A 20,684-nucleotide genomic window follows, 5' to 3' on the forward strand; every position below is an offset into this window, starting at 1 on the left:
TTCTCCTGCCTCAGCCTCCTGAGTAGCTGGGACTACAGGCACGTGCCACCATGCCCAGCTAATTTTTTGTAGTTTTAGTAGAGACGGGGTTTCACCGTGTTGACCAGGATGGTCTTGATCTCTTGACCTTGTGATCCACCCACCTCGGCCTCCCAAAGTGCTGGGATTACAGGCTTGAGCCACCGCGCCCAGCCAGGAAAGGAAATTTTTAAAAGTTTCATGGAGGAGGTGACTTAAGATGGGTGTGCTTGGAGGACTGAATTTTTAAATTAAATTTCATTTTTTTTTGAGACAGTGTTTTGCTCTGTTGCCCAGGCTGGAGTGCAGTGGTGTTCATGGCTCATTGCAGCCTTGAGCTCCCAGGCTCAACTGATCCTCCCCTCTCGTCCTCCCAAGTAGCTGGAATCACAGACACACACCACCACACCCAGCTAATTTTTGTATTTTGCCCAAGCTGGTCTCAAGCAGTCTTTTTGCTTTGGCCTCCCAAAGGGCTAGGATTGCTGGTGTTAGCCCAGCCTGAATTTTTTCTTTCTTTTTTTATACCAAGAATCAGTACAAAGGGAAGGACAGAACTTTGACAGCTAGAGATGGCAGGGGAGAGGCATTTCATGACAGCAGAGACTTTGTTTTGTTCATGGCTATATCCTCATTGCTTACAAGAGTACCTGCTACATTTAAGGAGGTATTAAATAATTGCTGAATGGGCTGGCTGTGCTGGCTCATGCCTATAATCCTAGCACTTTGGGAGGCTGAGGCAGGTGAATCATTTGAGGCCAGGAGTTCAAGACCAGCCTGGCCAAGAGGGCAAAACCTCATCTCTACTAAAATTACAAAATTAGCCAGGTGTGGTGGTGCATGCCTGCGATCCCAGCTACTTAGGAGGCTGAGGCAGGAGAATCACTTTAATCCAGGGAGGTTGAGTTTGTGGTGAGCCGAGACTGTGCCACTGCATTCCAGCCTGGGTGACACAGTGAGACTCAAAAACAAACAAACAAACAAACAAACAAACAAACAAACAAACAAACTGTTGAATGGAATAGCATAAGCAAAGAAACAGAAGATGAAAATGTACTTTAAAAGCCCTATGAAATGCTAACTTAATTTGAAAGTGCAGGTTGTAGCTAATACAATTTGTGGAATAGTCAGAACAGAGACTGAAAATATAAACTGGGAGAGATTAAAGTAGTTGTATTTAATGAGGAGTCAGGAACTTTTCATTTTTCTTCTCTGGATCATCTAAGTTTTCTTAGCACATGGTTTTATATCACTTAATTCTACAATTCAGATGTTTTACTAATTCAGGCCATAGTCATTCCCCAACCACTACAAAAAAAAATTACTGCAAAACAGTTCATTACATAACCTCAATTTTAGTCTAGGGTCTCTGACCGCATGCTCTTTTCCTCTTAATTAATATTATAGCTTGAAAACACTTTCTCTCAGCTTCTTAAGTGAAGAAAGGTGCCTACCTGGATCTCCTCCCGAGAAAGCTGCATAGAATTTTGCACAAAATTTGGGGGTTCGTCCCATCCTCCTTCCTGGGTCTCCAGATTGTGGTAATAATAATATCCACCTTTCACCCAGTGCTTCACCCACTTGCTGTCATTATCTCCTGGCAGAAAATAAAGGAAAGATAGAAGACACCCAGAGACATACTCCCGAGCTGTAAGTCCAGGACTGCAGGATTATTACAGTCAGGTCTCAGAGTCTAAATGAAGACCACTCAAAAGCTGCTCCTTGGATCTGTGAGAGTAAAGGGGCATCCTAAGCTCCCATTAAATTATGGCTTTGTAATGTCTAATTTAGCTCATTTATGTCTATAATGTAAGAAGAAAATACCTATGAAGTCTAATTATGGAATTAACCATGATTAACTTTGTTCATTCCAAAGCCCAGTTTAAGGCCTGTGTATTTTAAAAAATTTGCAACCATTCAGCCTCTCCAGTTTTTCCACTTTTAAAAGTCCATAAAATGGGATAAGAAATCTTATTTCTATCTCTTTCTACAAACTACTTTTAATTGCCTATAGGCTTAATCACAGCTACTCTACTCTGTGAAAGATAGATATTTTGATCCATCCCACATTCTCAGAAAATTGGCCTTGTTAACATAGCTGTCCACAAAGGGGGAAAAAAGATAGTTTCAAAAATAGGGATTTTATCTCCTTTAAAATGAGCCTAAGGCCAGGTGTGGTGGCTCACACCTGTAATCCCAGCATTTTGGGAGGCCAAGGCGGGGGCAGATCACAAGGTCAGTAGCTTGAGACCAGCTTGGTCAACATGGTGTAACACCGTCTCTATTACACTACAAAAAATTAGCCAGGCATGGTGATGTGCACCTGTAGTCCCAGCTACTCGGGGGCTGAGGCAGAGGAATTGCTTAAACCTGGGAGGCGGAGGTTGCAGTGAGCCGAGATCGTGCTACTGCACTCTAGCCTGGTGACAGAACAAGACTGTCTCCAAAAAAAAAAAAAAAAAAATCCTAAGTAGTGTACGTCTACACACTAAAAGGTCTTTCCTCATAGCTTATCCCTCTCCTCTACTCAAGGCTTAGCTTCAGGGCACAAAAGTATTATCCCAGAACTCACCCGCTGCCTGTTTTTTCTTCTTTGCTTCAGCAAGGTCACTCTGGTAAGTTTCACCACATTCAGGGATGACTCCATATAAGCCAACATCAGGGGAACGAAGGGCACTCAGTGTTTTGCCAACATCACCACTTTCTACTGCTTCATTAATGGCAAAGATTCCTAAGGCAACTATTCCAGGAAAGAATTGTTACCAGAATAGTTTATAAAGTGTCTAAATTCACACGCTGGTTCACCTAACTATGTCTACTGGCAAATTGTTCCCGCATACCTATCTTGGTCAAGCTGAATACTGAGATATGGAGTACCTTGTCACCCCAGCCTCCACCAAAACAGAAACAAAACAGGTTATACATACACTTCTGGGCTTCTTGGGTGTCTTTGTTGGACTGCCAGATTCCACCTTGAATTTCATCCAACCACAGCACAGCTGACTCATCCTGGGTTTCCTACATATCATTAAAAGCAAAACAATATTGAAGTCACAAAATCGGGGTACATATAATATACGTGTGATAGGAGGGCTTCTCAGACTAAATTAAATATGGATATGGAAGAACAGGCTTAAAAAATATGAGACACATGGGTTACTCAAATGGAAGAAGTAGGCATCAAAAAACTGGTAAAAGGTTGGGTGCAGTGACTTGCACCTGTAATCTAACACTTTGAAAAGCTGAGGCAAGTGGAATGCTTGATCCCAGGAGTTTAAGACCAGCCTGGGCAACGTACTGAGATCCTATTTCTCTTAAAAATTAGCCAGGCATGGTAGTACATGCCTATAGTCCTGGCTACTAGGGAGGCTGAGGCAGAAGGACTGCTTAAGTCCAGGAGGTTAGGCTGCAGTGAGCCATGTTCTTCTCACTGCCCTCCAGCCTGGGCAACAGAGTAAGACCCTGCTGCCAAAACAAACAAACAAATTGGTAAAGGTCATAAGCTAAAGGGAAATGGCTCAGATGTAGGTGAAAATTATACAAAGATGAATTTAAGTGGTTCAGGAGGTCGTGAACAGCTAGAAGGGGCAAGAGGCCCAGATGGACTGGGAAGGGGTCCATGGACTTTAACGACATGGGCTAGGGTATATATATATATATATATGAATATACAATATTCTGAGGAAGTCAATGCTCTCTAAGACTAAGACTGTCAAGTCTTATTTTAACCAGAACCTTTGAATTATCACATTTAAAGCCAGGAGTCACTACAGGCAATCTACATTTCTCACCAGCTGATACCCTAAAACTTGAATGTTAAATCAGTTACTGGGAACTTAAAGGTACATTTTCACACAGAAACATACTGAATATTGTGATTACTTTCTTTAGTACAGCTAACAAAAGCCCCGCAGTATAGTCTGAGTTGACTACTGGGGACAGAGATGATGTATGATGTACTGGAGGTCACTTACTTTCCTCTTCCTAAATTTGTTTAGATAATTTTCTTTTTTAAAAGAGCATGTTGGTGATCATTTGCTCTGAATAACATTTTAAACAGAATTAGATTAGTAGAAATATCTTCCTTTAGTATCTTCCCATTTTCAAGAATGTGGCTGCCGGTGGGGTGTGGTGGCTCACACCTGTAATCCTAGCATTTTGGGAGGCTGAGGCAGGCGGATCACCTGAGGTCAAGAGTTCAAGACCAGCCTGGCCAACATGGAGAAACCCCGCTTCTGCTAAAAATGCAAAAATTAGCCAGGCGTGATGGCATGTGCCTGTAATCCCAGCTACTCAGGAGGCTGAGGCAGGAGAATCACTTGAACCCGGGAGGCAGAGATTGCAGTGAGCCAAGATCACGCAATTGCACTCCAGCCTGGGTAACACAGCAAGACTCTGTCTCAAAAAAAAAAAAAGAATGTGGCTGCCATCTTCCGATTTGGGGAAGTAGCTTATGGATTAGCCCCAGGTAGTCAGGTAGTTGCTACTGTTACTGAGAGTTAGCACAACAGAATTCTATTCCTACCTACTCTCAGTGTGAGAGTCAGAATCAGAAACCACTGCTGATACCTTGCTAGATTTCTGTGGTCATAGTGAGGTTTCGTAAGCTTTAACGATCTCAAAGAGTGGGGGGGGGGGGGTCCTTTGTTAAGATGACTCTCTAAGGTCTTTATAAAAAGCATCAATTCAGCAGATTACTGGGCAGTCTTCTATAGCAAAGACAAGGCACTTTATGTTTTAAAGTGGCCACATTGTGAGAGTCATGTTTATGGTGATCTGGGCAGACTCAACAAAATTAGCATACTCTTGAGGCTTGAGCTAACAGCAATGGTGCAAACAGCAGCTCAAAAATTCATTTAGATTGCTTGATGTGAATATAATGTGCCAAGCCACAAATGAGGCAGAATAAACAACTTGGTAAATCACCATAACTATGTGTCCTAATGAGGCAGGGTCTGAACTTTGAGGCAAAGTGAAACGTTTCGCTGCCCAACAGTTGAAGCCACAAAATCTTAGGGAAGGCTTGGCTTTCCTGCTGTTTTATTAGAGAGAGAGACACAACATTTCATTCCATATAGTAAAGGAACCACAATCCTTGCAATTTATAAAGAGTGCAGGTGACAAGATAAGGCCAAAGGAAAGCATCTGAAATGGAAAGCAGTGATTTCTCTTAAATGCAGCATTTTAGAAAGAAAGATCATTATGGGAGGTGCGGCCTTGCAATTCTAAGAGGCATTGTCCCAATTTTAAGAAGCTCACAGTCTTGGGAAAGGAAAAGAGTAAACAAAACAGAATGCAAGAACAAATGAATCACTTAAAAACTGCAGAACCTAGTACCTTCCTACCACTAGCTGCTTTCTATTACTGAAAATAGAAAATGACCACACACTATCCTCTAGAGTCCTACAAATAACTGCTGGAAATGCTAGGCAATAGTTCCAATGTGAGACAATACAATGAGTCAGCTACAGGCTTGTGACAACTTCAATTGAGAAGTCATAAGCAAAAGGGTTGATGGTCCAGTCTCTAACAGAAGCAGCATAAAAATCTTTGCATCATAAAAACGAAGCATTTCCACAGAATCAAGCCAATTTTGGTTCACTTTTAGGATAATCATACATCAGATATCTGAGCAGAATCTGCTGTAAGGAAAGCTGTGAGGTTTAGCATTGAGAGAGGAAGGCAGAACCTTTCTGAGAATTCAGAATTCAGTCTTTCCTGCTTGACGCAGATTAAAGTAAAACCTTTCACACATACTCCTTAAGAAATTAGTAGAGCAATAAATAGTATTAAAGGCAAGAAAAAGTGAATGGATGGGTGTCTCAGGTGTTTCAGGGAAACATAACATAGAAAAGCCCCTCACCAAAATGAAGAAGGAAAGAGAGACAGCATCCACTACCTCATCCCAGTGTAAGAAGAAACAGCTTCTTTCTGCTCCAATTAGACTGAATAAGATGACAAAAGCCAAATCCTTCCAGTAAAATTTGTTTTAAAGAGATCATCTAAGATGAACTCAAATCACTGAGCAGAGTGTTAAAACCCAGGCTAGATATTATGGAGAGAAAACAGATTTGCTGTAAAAATTCTATATAAGACATATTAAAGTACAGCTCCTTAACAACTCTAACACTTAGAAACACACTGATTGCATTTCAGAAGTGGTAAAGAGATAGGGACCAGAAGTCAGAATAAAAAAAAAGAGTGGGCAATGACTGGAGGGAGAAGAGGTGAAGAAGCCACAAAACCTAGGGAAAGGAAGGGAGAAGCAGCAAAAGAATGACAATGTTATGTACATGCATATATGGAAAGCACATACTCACATACCCCTCTAAAGGGCACCTCTCACCCCTCAAATCCTTTTAAAAAGCCTTTACTTACTATGTGGCATGGTTTGCATGTGTGATGATAGATTCAATCCTACATATATAAATATATAACCACATATACATCACATACACACCTAAACACAAATACACAAATCTGTACATTTATCAACTACACAACACAAGCACTGACCAATCAGGAAGGAGTACAGTCCTTATGGTCACTGCTGGCTTAGTTACCATATAGTGGAATTTCAGGGAAAGAATCAGAACTGGAGAGTGGTGGCACGGATTTGGGAGGGTTGGGACAGTAACAACATATCAAACAAAAAAGTATTTCAATATCCTAACAACTGGTCCAGTTGTGCTGGTGTGAACCAGCTCATTACTAGCTACAAGAATGTGTGTACAACTGCGTATACACACATGGAGGTTAGAGAGAGATTTAAGTCATTCATACTCTTTCTTCCTTTTTTTTTTTTTCTGAGATGGAGTCTTGCTGTCACCCAGGCTGGAGTGCAGTGGTGTGATCTCAGTTCACCGCAACCTCCTACTCCCGGGTTCAAGCAATCCTCCTGCCTCAGCCTCCTGAATAGCTGGGATTACAGGCGCATGCCACCACACCTAGCTCATTTCTGTATTTTTAGTAGAGATGGGATTTTGCCATGTTGGCCAGGCTGGTCTCAAACTCCTGACCTCAAGTGATCTGTCTGCCCTGACCTCCCAAAGTGCTGGGATTATAGGTATGAGCCACCACACATGGCCTAAGTCATTAAGTTATAAAATGAGTTGCGGAGGATCCCTGATGTCCATGTCCTACATTCAGACTTTACTACTCATGACTAGTAATCCACTTTTATTAAGAGTTCCACAAGCACTAAATTTAAATGAAGAGAGAAGTAACATCAATGAAAATGGTAAAGACCTCTGAAAATCCTCTCCACCATGAAACACACACACACACACACACACACACACACACACACACACCCCACTGGCAAACAATCACCAGCATCAGTTTTCCTTTCTTTTTTTTTGACACGGAGTTTCACTCTTATTGCCCAGGCTGGAATGCAGTGGCATGATCTCAGCTCACTGCAACCTCTGCCTCCCAGGTTCAAGCGATTATTCTGCCTCAGCCTCCCACGTCGCTGGGATTACAGGTGACTGCCACCACACCCGGCTAATTTTTTGTATTTTTAGTAGAGATGGGGTTTTGCCATGTTGGGCGGGCTGTTTCGAACTCCTGGCCTCACGGGATCTGCCTGCCTTGGCCTCTCAAAGTGCTGGGATTACAGGCGTGAGACACTGTGCCCGGACTTTTTTTTTTTTTTTTTTAAAGACAGGGTCTTGTTTTGTCACCCAGGCTGGAGTGCAGTGGCACAATCTTGGCTCACTGCAACCTCCGCCCCCCAGGCCCAAGTGATCCATTCTCAGCCTCCCAAATGCCTGTCACCACAGGTGCACACCACCATGTCCAGCTAATATTTTTATTGTTTATAAAGACGGGGTTTTACCATTTTGCTCAGGCTGGTCTCAAATTCCCAGGCTCAAGCTATCCACCCCCCTTGGCCTTCCAATGTGCTGGGATTACAAACAGGAGCCGCTGCACCTGGCCAGTTTTTTCAATAAGATAGAGATTAAACCAAAGGCTTGCAGAAATTGGAGTGCATTCAAGAAAAACAGCTGAAACTCAGTAAGAACAATGAGTTCTGTGGTGCTTAAAACTGCCCTATTCCAATCTGCCCCTCCTACCACCCCTTCAAAGCCCCATTCCCAGAGAACTGTCATTAGCTGACCTGTTCAGAACTCACACTCGCAAGGCTGTCTTTATTTGACCTGACCAAGAGCTCATCCACTGCAAATAGCCTTTTTTCCAGGAGCATTTGTCAAAAACATTAAGGATAACAGTTTAGGCAAACAAAAGACTAAAAACCTTATAAGGAAGAGCTGGAGAATGAGATGTTCATGGAAACTTCTGACAACTTGACATATTCCTGAATGGGATCTAGGGGGCAACAGTGCATGTGTGGACTTTGCACATGCTCAGAAAAGATCTGATAAAGCTCCAAGCTCTCACCTCTGGCTGACCTTGAGGCTCTGGGCAAGTATGAAGTGGGGGTTAAAGCAGAACTGCCAACTGCCTGGCCGAGTGTTGAAGGTGTGCCCCAACATGCACACAGAGCCCCCCAGCAAAGATCTGTCTTACTGGTTCTAGGCACTGAAGGAAACTCTTTTTAACCATCAGCCGACCACTAACTAACCAAGCAGAGATTTCAATGGATGGATACGACCAAGCATACAGACTTTACAGAGAAATCACTAAACCACAAACAGTGACAAGAACAAACCCTCAAGAGAGGGTGGAATCTGATTTCCAGGGCTGCCACACTTTATTACTAAAGTGCCTGGTTAAAAAAAAATTACAAGACATGCAATGAACCAAGAAGGCAGATCTACACATAGGGGGATAAAGCAGACAACAGAAATTATCCCTAAGGAAGCCCCAAGATGGGCTTCTAGACAAAGACTTCAATCAGCTATTCTCAATTTGTGCAAAGAACTATAAAGGAAACCACGTCTACTGAACTTAAGTATGAGAATATCTCACCATATAAAGAATATCAATAAAGAGATTGAAATTAATTTTTAAATAACATATCAAAAATTCTGGAGTTGAAATGTACAATAACAAATGAAAAATTCACTAGAGGGACTCAACAGCAAATCTGAGCAAGCAGAAAAAAGAATAAGGAAACTTGAAGATATTTTATTTTTAATCTTAACGTCAATTGCCATTATCTAGTCTGAGGATCAAAAAGAATGAAGGAAAATAGACAAAGCCTCAAATCATAACCAATATATGCCTAGAAGGCAAGGACAGAGAAATGGGCAGAAATAATACTTAAAGAAAATCTGTAATAGACCTATAACAAGTACAGAGAGAGGACTTGGGAATCGAAAACTATGCCATGGGCAGTCAGATCTGTTTTCAGAAGGCCAGATTCACCCAGAGTTGGAAGCAGTCAAGACTGTCAGTGAAAAGGGGGCGAGTTCACCCCTGATCACAGTCTTTACTGATGACAAAGGTGTCAACAGTGTCAGCCTCCTGCACAGTGACCTCACGGAGAGAGAGCTATGTTCTGACGATGGTGGAAGGAATCATAGGCCTTGGTAAGCGTAAGCTCTGACACAGAAGCTAAAGATGACCAGCCTTTCCCTAGGCTCTTCTTTTTTTCTTTTTTTTTTTTTGAGACGGAGTTTCACTCTTGTTACCCAGGCTGGAGTGCAATGGCGCGATCTCGGCTCACCGCAACCTCCGCCTCCTGGGTTCAGGCAATTCTCCTGCCTCAGCCTCCTGAGTTGCTGGGATTACAGGCACACACCACCATGCCCAGCTCATTTTTTGTATTTTTAGTAGAGACGGGGTTTCACCATGTTGACCAGGATGGTCTCGATCTCTTGACCTCGTGATCCACCCGCCTCGGCCTCCCACAGTGCTGGGATTACAGGCTTGAGCCACCGCGCCCGGCCTCCTAGGCTCTTCTTATCCCTTAGCAGTGGTGTGTTATTTTTTCAACCTCTTGACTCAAGACAATGGCATTCTGACAGTCTCAAACCTGAGCCCTGGCCAGTATTACTTCAAACCCATGATGAAAGAATTTCAGTTTGAGCCATTCTCATAAATGACCGAGGTGCAGGAAGGCCAGAGGCTGAAGATCACCATCACGGGGTATGGAACCACCTACAGGTGCTATGGCATGCAGTCTTCTGTAAATGGAGAACCCGAACAGGGTACTGCAGTGGGAGAGGTAGGCCACAATGATTGCAGCATTCACAGAGAATACACCACGACAGATGAAGAGGGCAAGTTCAAATTACAGAGATTGCTGTTGTGATGTGTGCACCAATTTCCATCAGGTGGTTGAGGCTGAGAATAATGACATGGATGATGTAAACATTATAGTTTTCTGGTAGATTAATCAACTTGACAAGTAGAAATGTGATCACTTCCTCTGAGTACCTTCCTACATTATGTGTAAAACTTTACCGAAGCAAAAATCTCACTTGACAATCCAATTCAGATAGTCTCCCTTGGTCAGTCCTCTTCGTCCACTTCCCCCAGACGCACAGAGACAGTGAGAGAATCATGTTGTTTCCAGACTTCACGCTCCCCAGATCCTAGTATGACCATGGTTTGCCTCAAGTTTCTTTAACTGCAGTGGACTACCATAAACATAACACTTTGATTTTTACCCCTATGAAAAAGCTACCCAAGCAAGACATTACACAAGGATCCCCCATTACCCTGTCACTAACACTGCTTCTTCTGTTGGCCAATTACAAGCAACACAAGCTTATTCCCTTGCTGTGGTGGCTGAGAAGTCAAGTGCAGGGAGTCCATGCACTTGGCCAGGCAGCCTCTCACAATAATGGCCCGGAAGATGCAAACAGACAAGACAAGAAGAGAAGATTAGGCGGGCAGGAAGAGGAAGAGGGGGCAGCTGCAGTCTCACTTGGGACAGGCCAGGAGGCCACCACCTGTCCCTAGGATTGAAACAGAAAGCATGCATCAGCTCCCTTCAGCCAGTGCTCTTAGCCCTGTGCCCCATGCCGGCATCAACAGCCTTCCCCTTCACAAGGTCCCCTGTGCAATGCAATGAATGGACCTGCCTGTCACCCTGCTGAACACAATTAATAATATAACTTATTATTTTTGTCGAAAGATGATTTATGCTGTGCTAGTGGTGTGGAAATGTAATTCTACATCTTTGGCATTCATTTGCAATGGTTCTAGTAAACATGGTGTTTGGTTTCACTATGAAGTGCCTTTTAGATTTCACCATTTCCTTCACTTCCCTTTGCATTTGAGATCCCTGCTGGAAACCACAGCAATCCGTATCTTCGACTAGGAGGATATGTTAGGAGGTAACAATCAGTAAAACTGTCCATTTGTATTGTTAGAGGCGTGTGAACCAGAGGAACTACATCTTGACTAGGAGCTGGGTAAAATGAGGCTGAAACCCACCAGGCTGCATTCCCAGACAGTTAGGCATTCTAAGTCACCGAATGAGATAGGAGGTTGGCACAGGATACAGGTCATAAAGACCTTGCTGATAAAACATTTTGCAGTAAGGAAACTGGCTAAAACTCACCAAAACCAGGGTGCTGACCTCTGGTCGTCCTCGCTGCTACACTCCCGCCAGCGCCATGACAGTTTACAAATGCCATGGTAACATCAGGAAGTTACCCTATATGCTCTAAAAAGTGGAAGCATGAACAATTCACCGATGTTTAGCATATCATCAGACAATAACCATAAAAATTGGCAAACAGCGGCCCTCAGGGCTGCTCTGTCTATGGAGTAGCCATTCTTTTATTCCTTCACTTTCTTAATAAGCTTGCTCCCACTTTATGGACTCACCCTAAATTCCTTCTTCTGTGAGATCCAAGAACCCTCTCTTGGGGTCTGGATCGGGACGCCTTTCCTGTAACAGTATTGCAGCTCAAAACAAAACAAAAAAATCCCCCCCCCACACACAGAACTCCGAACCATGTGGTTTCACTGGTGACTTGTACCAAATGTTTAAAGAATTAGCTAATCCTTTACAAACTCTTTCAAAATATGAAAGGAATATTCCAGGTCATGAGGCCAGTGTTACACTGATACCAAAACCAAACACAAAGGTATCAGAAGAAAATAAAACTACAGACCAAATTTAAATTAAGATCTTTTGGTTGCTAAATTTGGAACTCAGTGAGAAGTATTTTTAAAGACACTCCCAAATGGCTATGGAGACTCAGATGCTCAGGTGATGCCTTAAAACAAAAACACCCAATGTGTAGTTCACCCAGCTGGGCCTGGCAATGTTAAGCAGCTTTTCCTTTGACTTCCCCCGACTTCCTCCGCCTTTGATGAAGTTTGAAAAGTTATTCCACAGCAAAAGGAAATGCTTCAAACTCTAGTCACATCCTTGAAAAGTTTAACTCTGATGACCCAAACAAAAGGCGCCCACAGCCTTTTAGCATGAGTGACAGCTATACAAGTTATATCCTCAATCTACTTCCCTTTTTAGATATGGAAGACAACCTAGCTTATTCTCCCAAACTCCACTCCTCTCACAGTCAGATATAAGGCTCCTTTTAGGCTTTCCCAGCAGCAAAACCCAACATTATTACCAGCAGCATACACAGAATCATAGTAACCTGACACCATATTAGAGATTCTGCATCAGTAGAATTAGACTTTAAGCTTAGGAATCTTGTATTTTCAAAATGACTTTTTCAACGTTCTGATGACTGGCCAACTTTGGCAAACACCAATCCAATAAAATGAGTCAAAGACAGAGACTTCCATTTCTAGTTTCCCTGGAGCTAACTACTTCTCATCTGAGTAAATAAAATCAGCTGATCTCAATTTCCTGGCTATGAAATAGCAGTTGTGATTCAACCTTCTCCATAGCATCAAGTGACATTCTGCAAAATAATGTCTCTTAAATGACACTTGGTACTCCCTATCAGATACTACATTTGCAGGATTAGGACAGGGTAGTGTCAACAAATGCCATGGCAATGTAATCAAAGATCTGTCAACATCACAATATTATCAGCATATAAAATTACCCACTCCTCCACCCTTCACCCAAACTTACAGAGCCCACACGAGTGTCAGTGTGCAAAAAGCTCCAATACACTAAACCCTTGGTCTGTTTTTATGCTTCTGGCTTCTCAGAATTGAAAATGTCTTTCAGCCCTTCCTCTGGCTGCCTCACTTCAGGAATCTTCTGAAGGCTATGGTTCTATCCAGTTGTTGTTACTTAGTAAGCACTTAAAAGGGAGATCAATCACAATTAGAAAAACAGATGTAATTATGCTGTAATCAACAAATATTTGAGAGCCTACTACATACAAGGCAACTTCCTGGACAGCAACAGCATAAAAACAGGGAGAAACCTTGTCAATTTCCTCAGCAAACTAGGTGGCAGGTAAGACAAACATTTTAAACATGAGTCTGTGTTACAATTACTTTGAACAACTTTATCTTCATAATCGCATTATTCCTAATAGCCACAGTGGAAAAAAACAGTATGTCTATCAAGTCATGAATAGATAAAGTGTAAATAATTCATATGTAATCAACTCATGAACGGATAAATAAAATGTGGTGGCTGGGCGCGGTGGCTCATGCCTATAATCCCAGCACTTTGGGAGGCCGAGGCGGGTGGATCACGAGGTCAAGAGATCAAGACCATCCTGGTCAACAAGGTGAAACCCCGTCTCTACTAAAAATACAAAAATTAGCTGGGCATGATGGTGCGTGCCTGTAGTCCCAGCTACTCGGGAGGCTGAGGCAGGAGAATTGCTTGAACCCAGGAGGCGGAGGTTGCGGTGAGCCGAGATCGTGCCATTGCACTCCAGTCTGGGCAACAACAGCGAAACTCCGTCTCAAAAAAAAAAAAAAAATGTGGTAAGGTGGAAATAATCCATGTGTCATCAACTCATGAGTATAAAATGTGGCATAACCACACAACGGAATATTATTCAGCAATAAAAAGAAATGAAGTGCTGATGCTACAAATCGGATAAACTAAGCTAAAAGAAGCCAGTCACAAAGGACCATGCATTGCTTAATTCCATTTATATGAAATGTTCAGAATAGACAAACCCATAGACAAGGCAGGAGTCTGATGGTTGCCCAGGGCTGGGGGAGATCGAGGGAAATGAGCTCCTCTTGGGGTGATGAAAATGTTCAAACGCTGACTATGGTGATGACTGCACAATTCTACCAACATACTCAAGACCATTCATACTGAATTGTATGATATGAGAATTATGTGTCAATTAAGCTGTGATTAAAAAAACCTCATGACATTATCTATTAAAGCTTCACATATGGCCAGGCGTGGTGGCTCATGCTTTGTAATCCCAGCACTTTGGGATGCCGAGGTGGGCGGATCACGAGATCAAGAGATTGAGACCATCCTGGTCAACACAGTGAAACCCCATCTCTACTAAAAAAAAATAGAAAAATTAGCTGGGCATGGTGGCATGCACCTGTAGTCCCAGCTACTCGGGAGACTGAGGCAGAAGAATTGCTTGAACCCAGGAGGCAAAGGTTGTGGTGAGCCAAGATTGTGCCATTGCACTCTAGCCTCGGCAACAAGAGCGAAACTCTATCTCAAAAAAAAAAAAAAAAGCTTCACATACAGGTATTCTCTGTTGCCGTAACTCCTCTCCAAAATGTATTCCTAACAGAAATGCACATATATATTTTTTTAACCAAAAGGCCATGTGTGGGGGCTCATGCCAGTTATTCCCAACACTTTCGGACGCTGAGGCATGCAGATCATTTGAGGTCAGGAGTTTGACACCAACCTGGCTAGCATGATGAAACCCCATCTCTACTAAATATACAAAAAAAAAAAAAAATTAGCCAGGTATGGTGGCTCTCGCCTATAATTCTAGGTACTGAGGAGGTTGAGGCAGGAGAATCGCTTCAACCTGGGAGGTGAGGTTGCAGTGAGCTGAGATCACGCCACTGCACTCCAGCCTGGGTGACAGAGCAGGACTGTCTCAGAAAAAAGCAGTATTTACAACAATCTGAAGAAAAAAAAAAAAACTTCACCAGTAATATATGACCACACAATAAAGTAGTACACAACAATGAGAATGAACGAAGGACGGCTCCATGCCACCACATGGATGCATACCACTAACATTATTTAGGGCAACAGAAGTCGGATACAAAGGAGCATATAAGGTATGATCCCACTTAAATACAGCTCGGAAGTGAACAGAAATCAACTATTTTTTTTCTTTTTTGTGAGACAGAGTCTCACTCTGTAGCCCAAGCTGGAGTGCAGTGGCACGATCTTGGCTCATTGTAACCTCCACCTCTGGGGCTTGAGAGATTCTCCTGCCTCAGCCTCCAAGTATCTGGGACTACAGTCTCATGCCACCACACTCGGCTACTTTTTTGTATTTTAGTAGAGACAGGGTTTTACCATGTTACCCAGGGTGGTCTCGAACACCTGAGCTCAGGCAATCCACCTGCCTCAGCCTCCCAAAGTGCTGGAATTATGGTGTGAGCCACCACGTCCACCCCTGTGGTGTTATTCATAGAAATCAGTATAGTGGTTACCACCAAATGGAGGCTGGCGAAGGGTGAAAGGGGATATGAGGAAGGTCTCTGTGGTTATGGTAATGGGTCCTACAATCTGAATGCCAAATACACGGGTGTGCCTCCTTTTGAAAATTTGTGCAATTGCATACCCATATTTCTTTTTTTTTTTTTTTTTGAGACAGAATCTTGCTCTGTCCCCCAGGCTGGAATGCAGTGGTGCAATCTCGGCTCACTGCAACCTCCAGCTCTCAGGCCCAAGTAATTCCTGTGCCTCAGCCTACTGAGTAGCTGGGATTAGAGGCACGCACCACCATGCCCAGCTAATTTTTGCATTTTTTTTTTTAAAGTAGAGATGGGGTTTCACCATGTTGGCCAGGCTGGTCTTGAACTCTTGGCCTCAAGTGATCTGCCTGCCTTGGGCTCTCAAAGTGCTGGAAATATAGGCGTGAGCCACTGTGCCAAGCCCTGGATCTTATATTTCAATAAAGAATTTACAGAAAGAGACACAAGAGACTTGTCAACAACAAATAAAGAACAAAAATCCAAATGTGTAGAACACCATGAACTCCTGGAAGGTGGAGTCTATGTCTCTCACATTTTTGTGTCCCTCCAGTGCTGTGAATCTAAGGGTAACCAGAAAGCATTCACTGAATGAATCACAGAAGATATTCCTACCTCTACCTTTGTTATAGGAGGGCTGAGGTGCTCTGAATAGAAAGAACACTTCCAATGCCACTCACCTGGGCTTTCTCTCTCTTCGCTCTGATCAGTGTGTCTTGGTAATGCTGGGCTACTTCTGCAAGGACTCCCTCAAGTTTAGCTGCAGGAATCTGCAAGGCTTGCAGAGTCTTTTGGGCATCACCTTCATCCAGGGCTTCATTAATTAAACCAATGGCTAAAATCCCTAAATATAAAGAGAAAGAAAGTTTTTTTTTTTAATTAAGGAAGTATATAAACAATCGTGAAACCTGCTAACTAATCATAAATCTACCTAAGAGTAACCATGATTGCAACTTACAATTAAGCAGCGCTGTTTTTTGTTTTATAAATATTAGTTTGTTTCATTTGAACTCGTTTGTATTCATATTCCTATTGAATGTCCAAGTCCTTTCGTTTCATTTTTAACTGCTCTAACTTAAAAGTGATGAGGATTTTGAAGAAACTGGCCTTACTGTATAGCTTTCAGGTGCATTGGAATGTATAATCAAAACCATTCTTGAGTCACAAAGAATCTTAAAAAGGTTCAAGAGTTCTTAAAAAACCAACTAATTCAATACTTTTATAGAAGAAATATCAAGGCTTAGCAATCTCTTCTCCAAGATTATACAGCAAACAAATGGTAGAAAAAAGATCCAAGCCCAGGGCTCCGTAATGCAAGGCAAGGCTCTTCCCACTAAATCAGTTGAATATTTTTCACAGGAAACGTAAATTAAAATGAGAAACGTTCACTCCCCAGTTATCTCAGGCAGCCATGCTGCTTTTGTAAAGACTCTGCTATATAATAAAAAGTCTGGCTGGTCTTTGTCTTTGGGGAAGGCTCTAAGACCCTTGGAATATCCTGAGTGATAGGTATGTCTCTGTTATTCATGGTGGGCCCCTTTGCCCACACCTGAATTTATGCCAACCAATGGCTCCCGGCTGGCCTCTTTTTTTGTTGCTGTTGTTTTGAGATGGAGTTTTCCTCTTTGTTGCCCAGGCTGGAGTGCAGTAGCACGATCTTGGCTCACTGCAACCTCTGCCTCATGGGTTCAAGTGATTCTCCTGTCTCAGCTTCTCGAGTAGCTGGGATTACAGGCACCCACCATGATGCCCAGTTATTTTTTGTATTTTTTTTTTTTTTTTGAGATGGAGTTTCGCTCTTGTTACCCAGGCTGGAGTGCAATGGCGCAATCTCGGCTCACCGCAACCTCTGCCTCCTGGGTTCAGGCAATTCTCCTGCCACAGCCTCCTGAGTAGCTGGGATTACAGGCACGCGCCACCACGCCCAGCTGATTTTTGTATTTTTAGTAGAGACGGGGTTTCACCATGTTGACCAGGATGGTCTCAATCTCTTGACCTTGTGATCCACCCGCCTCGGCCTCCCAAAATGCTGGGATTACAGGCGTGAGCCACCGCGCCCGGCCTATTTTTTGTATTTTTAATAGAGACAGAGTTTCATCATGTTGGCCAGGCCGGTCTCGAACTCCTGACCTCAGGTGATCTACCTTCCTCGGCCTCCCAAATTGCTGGGATTACAGGTGTGGGCCATTGCACCCAGCCCTGGTTGGCCTCTTGATAGTTTCAGGATAAAGGCTGGCCATGCCGGAAAGATCAACCATTGAGGTTTGGGGTCATGTGATACCAGCCTGGCCTCCCAATGTCCAGGGAGCAGAGGCCAAACGAAAACTGAGTTTAATTACAAAGCCAATACTATCAATCATGCATATGTAATGAAGCCCAAATAAAAACTCTGAACACCCAAATCTCAGGTGAGTTTCCCCGACTGGTGATACACTTCAATGTGCCAGGAGAGTGACACATCCTGAGAACACAGGAGCTTCATGTTGGGTACTCTCACAGACATTGCTTGATGATTCTCTTCTTTCAGCTGATCTTGATTTATATATTTCATAAAAAAATTGTAATCCTAAGTCTAGCACCTTCTTGAGTTCTGTGAGTCATTCTAGCAAATTACTAAACCTGAAAGGGTAGAAGGATTCTCCAAATTTGCAGCCAGTTGTTTAGAAGTACAGTGGCCTGGGAACCCTGCAGCTTTCAGCTGGTGTCTGAAGCGAGAGGCGTTTTGTGGAGGACCACACCTTCAACCTGTGCAACTGGACTTAATTCCATGTAGTGTCAGAACTACTTATTATATCGCCATTTAAAAAGAACAGATCATGTTCAATTCACTGCCCTGAAAATTTGGTTCTTACTGGACATACACCTAATTATAGCAATTACCCGGTGTTCTCAGAACAATATCCAACTTTAGCTTTTTGCGTTATATAGATATTTTTCAATCTCTCACTCAACAGTCTTTCTAGGAGTAGTATTTTGAGCCACTTCATGGAATCACATTATCATTAATGGTGACATTATTGGGGGAGACCAGGAAGATAACTCACTCTCATGTTCCTCTTGCACCACCAGGTTCACATGGTCCACGCAAGCTTGGATATCATTCCATGTAATGAATTCATTATTCTCTGCATGTGCCTGAGCTTTCAGTTTCATCAACTCATCGAGATACCTGCCCCAGACCCCCAAGTAAAAAGACAATTAAGCACAGCATTTTTAAATATTGAAGAAACAAAGATTGCTAGGGTACCATTTGATACATTCTCAAGGCCAGCGTTGGAACTGTGTAGTTACTTTAAACGAAGTGCAAAAATGCAACAGAAATCACTTATGCTCAATATCCTGCTACATGGACTAAATTCCATGTGAAGACTAACTCTAGATCAACAGCGGCAGTTCAAACAGTTCCTCTACAGACAAGAAAAAGGGCGACACATGAGCTAACAAATGCAGAAGGAATGACAGAGGAACAAATCCTCATTCGGCAACTTTTCCTGAAGGTATTGACCTAGGAAAGATTAACAATCGGGTTAAAAATATTAGGTGAATGCTTAATGGAGAACCGGATATTCTGATGGCGCAAAAGGGATGATGTGATAGGGATGAAGAAAAAATGTAAAAACGCAAGGGAGGTATAAGTGGTCTCCCTAATCCAGGGATCAATCTTAGTATCTCTAATGGTGGGGAAAATGGGTTTTACATGTTTATTGATAAGAGGCAATATGAAATACACATCACCAAAAATGCTGAACTGAACTGTGAGAAGCCTGTAGGTCTAATTTCCAATTTACAGGAATAAGATGAACATAAGAAAGCAACTAGAACTATCCATAAAATAGGATGTCTTATATGGTAATGGGTCCCATCCCTTTAACGAGTCAGTAATTAAAGATAGGGACAATTCTAGATTAAAAGATACCCAAGGGACACAACAGCTAGATATAATACATGTTCCTAGGCTAGATCCTGTTTTCCACAGAACAGCTATAAAGGACAGTTTGGGAACAACTGAAGAATGAAAATGAACTAGGTAGGGTTAGATGACATTTAAAAAGTATTATTAACTTTGTCAAAGATAGAGTTATTTTGGCTATGTAACATTTCAGTAAATCTACTTCTATATGTAGGAACGGACCGTCATGATATTTTTCAGCATAACAAAGAACTGAATGAATCAAAGTAGAACCAAACAAAAGTATGACCATAATAAAGTCATAATGCCTAGAAAGAAAATAGGAGCACTGACACAGAAAAGTCACAGGGAACAGCTCTGTACTAGATTCATACCCTTCACTCTGGGTACCCACCTCTGACAGTTTTCTCCCTCAATATTGGTAAGGCCAGTAACTGAACTGCTCAATTGCTTCCACACTGTGTTCATGTCTCCTGATTCCAAAGCCCGGTTGATTAGGGCCACTGATGACAACATCTCCACTGCGACAGAGAGCTCTGGGTGGGTGAGATTATGCTGTACAGAAAGGAACAGAAGGGAAAACAGTGAGGAAAGACGTTCTCCATTACCAAGGGAATTATAAGTTTAATAAAACCATAAGGAAACCAAGTTTCTGCAAAAAAAGTTCTACCTAACCACACGAAGAAGTGGGTATTACATTCACTTCCACCCAGTTTTGCTGACAAACAAGACAGGTTCAGTGAACTCACTTCAGGACTCTGTTGCTGCAGGGTAGCCAGCTCCTTCTGATAGAGATCAGCGGCAAATGGATACACTTGGGGCAGCTGGGCTTCAGGGTTCATCAGTTCCAAAACAGTCTTCTCAGCAACACCCTTCTGGATGGCAGCATTAATCGCTGCTACTGCTGCCAACCCTGTGCAGAAAACAGGAGTCAGAAACACAGCGGGCTTAGAGCCCTCAGGGGAAGAAGGTGCCAATGTTCATGGGAAAAAAATTACATCCTGTGGCTAACAGCCATAAAGTTTGAAGGGAAACTTTCACCTTTAAAAAAGCAGCCTCGGCCGGGCGCGGTGGCTCAAGCCTGTAATCCCAGCACTTTGGGAGGCCGAGGCAGGTGGATCACGAGGTCAAGAGATCGAGACCACCCTGGTCAACATGGTGAAACCCCGTCTCTACTAAAAATACAAAAAATGAGCTGGGCATGGTGGCGCGTGCCTGTAATCCCAGCTACTCAGGAGGCTGAGGCAGG

General features: G+C 42.8%; 1 protein-coding gene across 1 annotated transcript in view; it reads right to left on the reverse strand.

The window, feature by feature from the left end:
- Window positions 1–20,684, reverse strand: part of IQGAP1 (IQ motif containing GTPase activating protein 1) — a 123,600-nt gene that overhangs the window by 33,386 nt on the left and 69,530 nt on the right. The window contains 7 exon segments of the mRNA XM_017506110.2: window positions 1,473–1,615; window positions 2,591–2,758; window positions 2,946–3,036; window positions 16,206–16,369; window positions 18,570–18,694; window positions 19,830–19,990; window positions 20,185–20,348. Of these exon segments, the coding sequence (XP_017361599.1) occupies window positions 1,473–1,615; window positions 2,591–2,758; window positions 2,946–3,036; window positions 16,206–16,369; window positions 18,570–18,694; window positions 19,830–19,990; window positions 20,185–20,348 (1,016 nt within the window).

Source organism: Cebus imitator, unplaced genomic scaffold (genome assembly GCF_001604975.1).
Source record: "Cebus imitator isolate Cc_AM_T3 unplaced genomic scaffold, Cebus_imitator-1.0 Scaffold348, whole genome shotgun sequence".
Lineage (NCBI taxonomy): Eukaryota > Metazoa > Chordata > Mammalia > Primates > Cebidae > Cebus > Cebus imitator.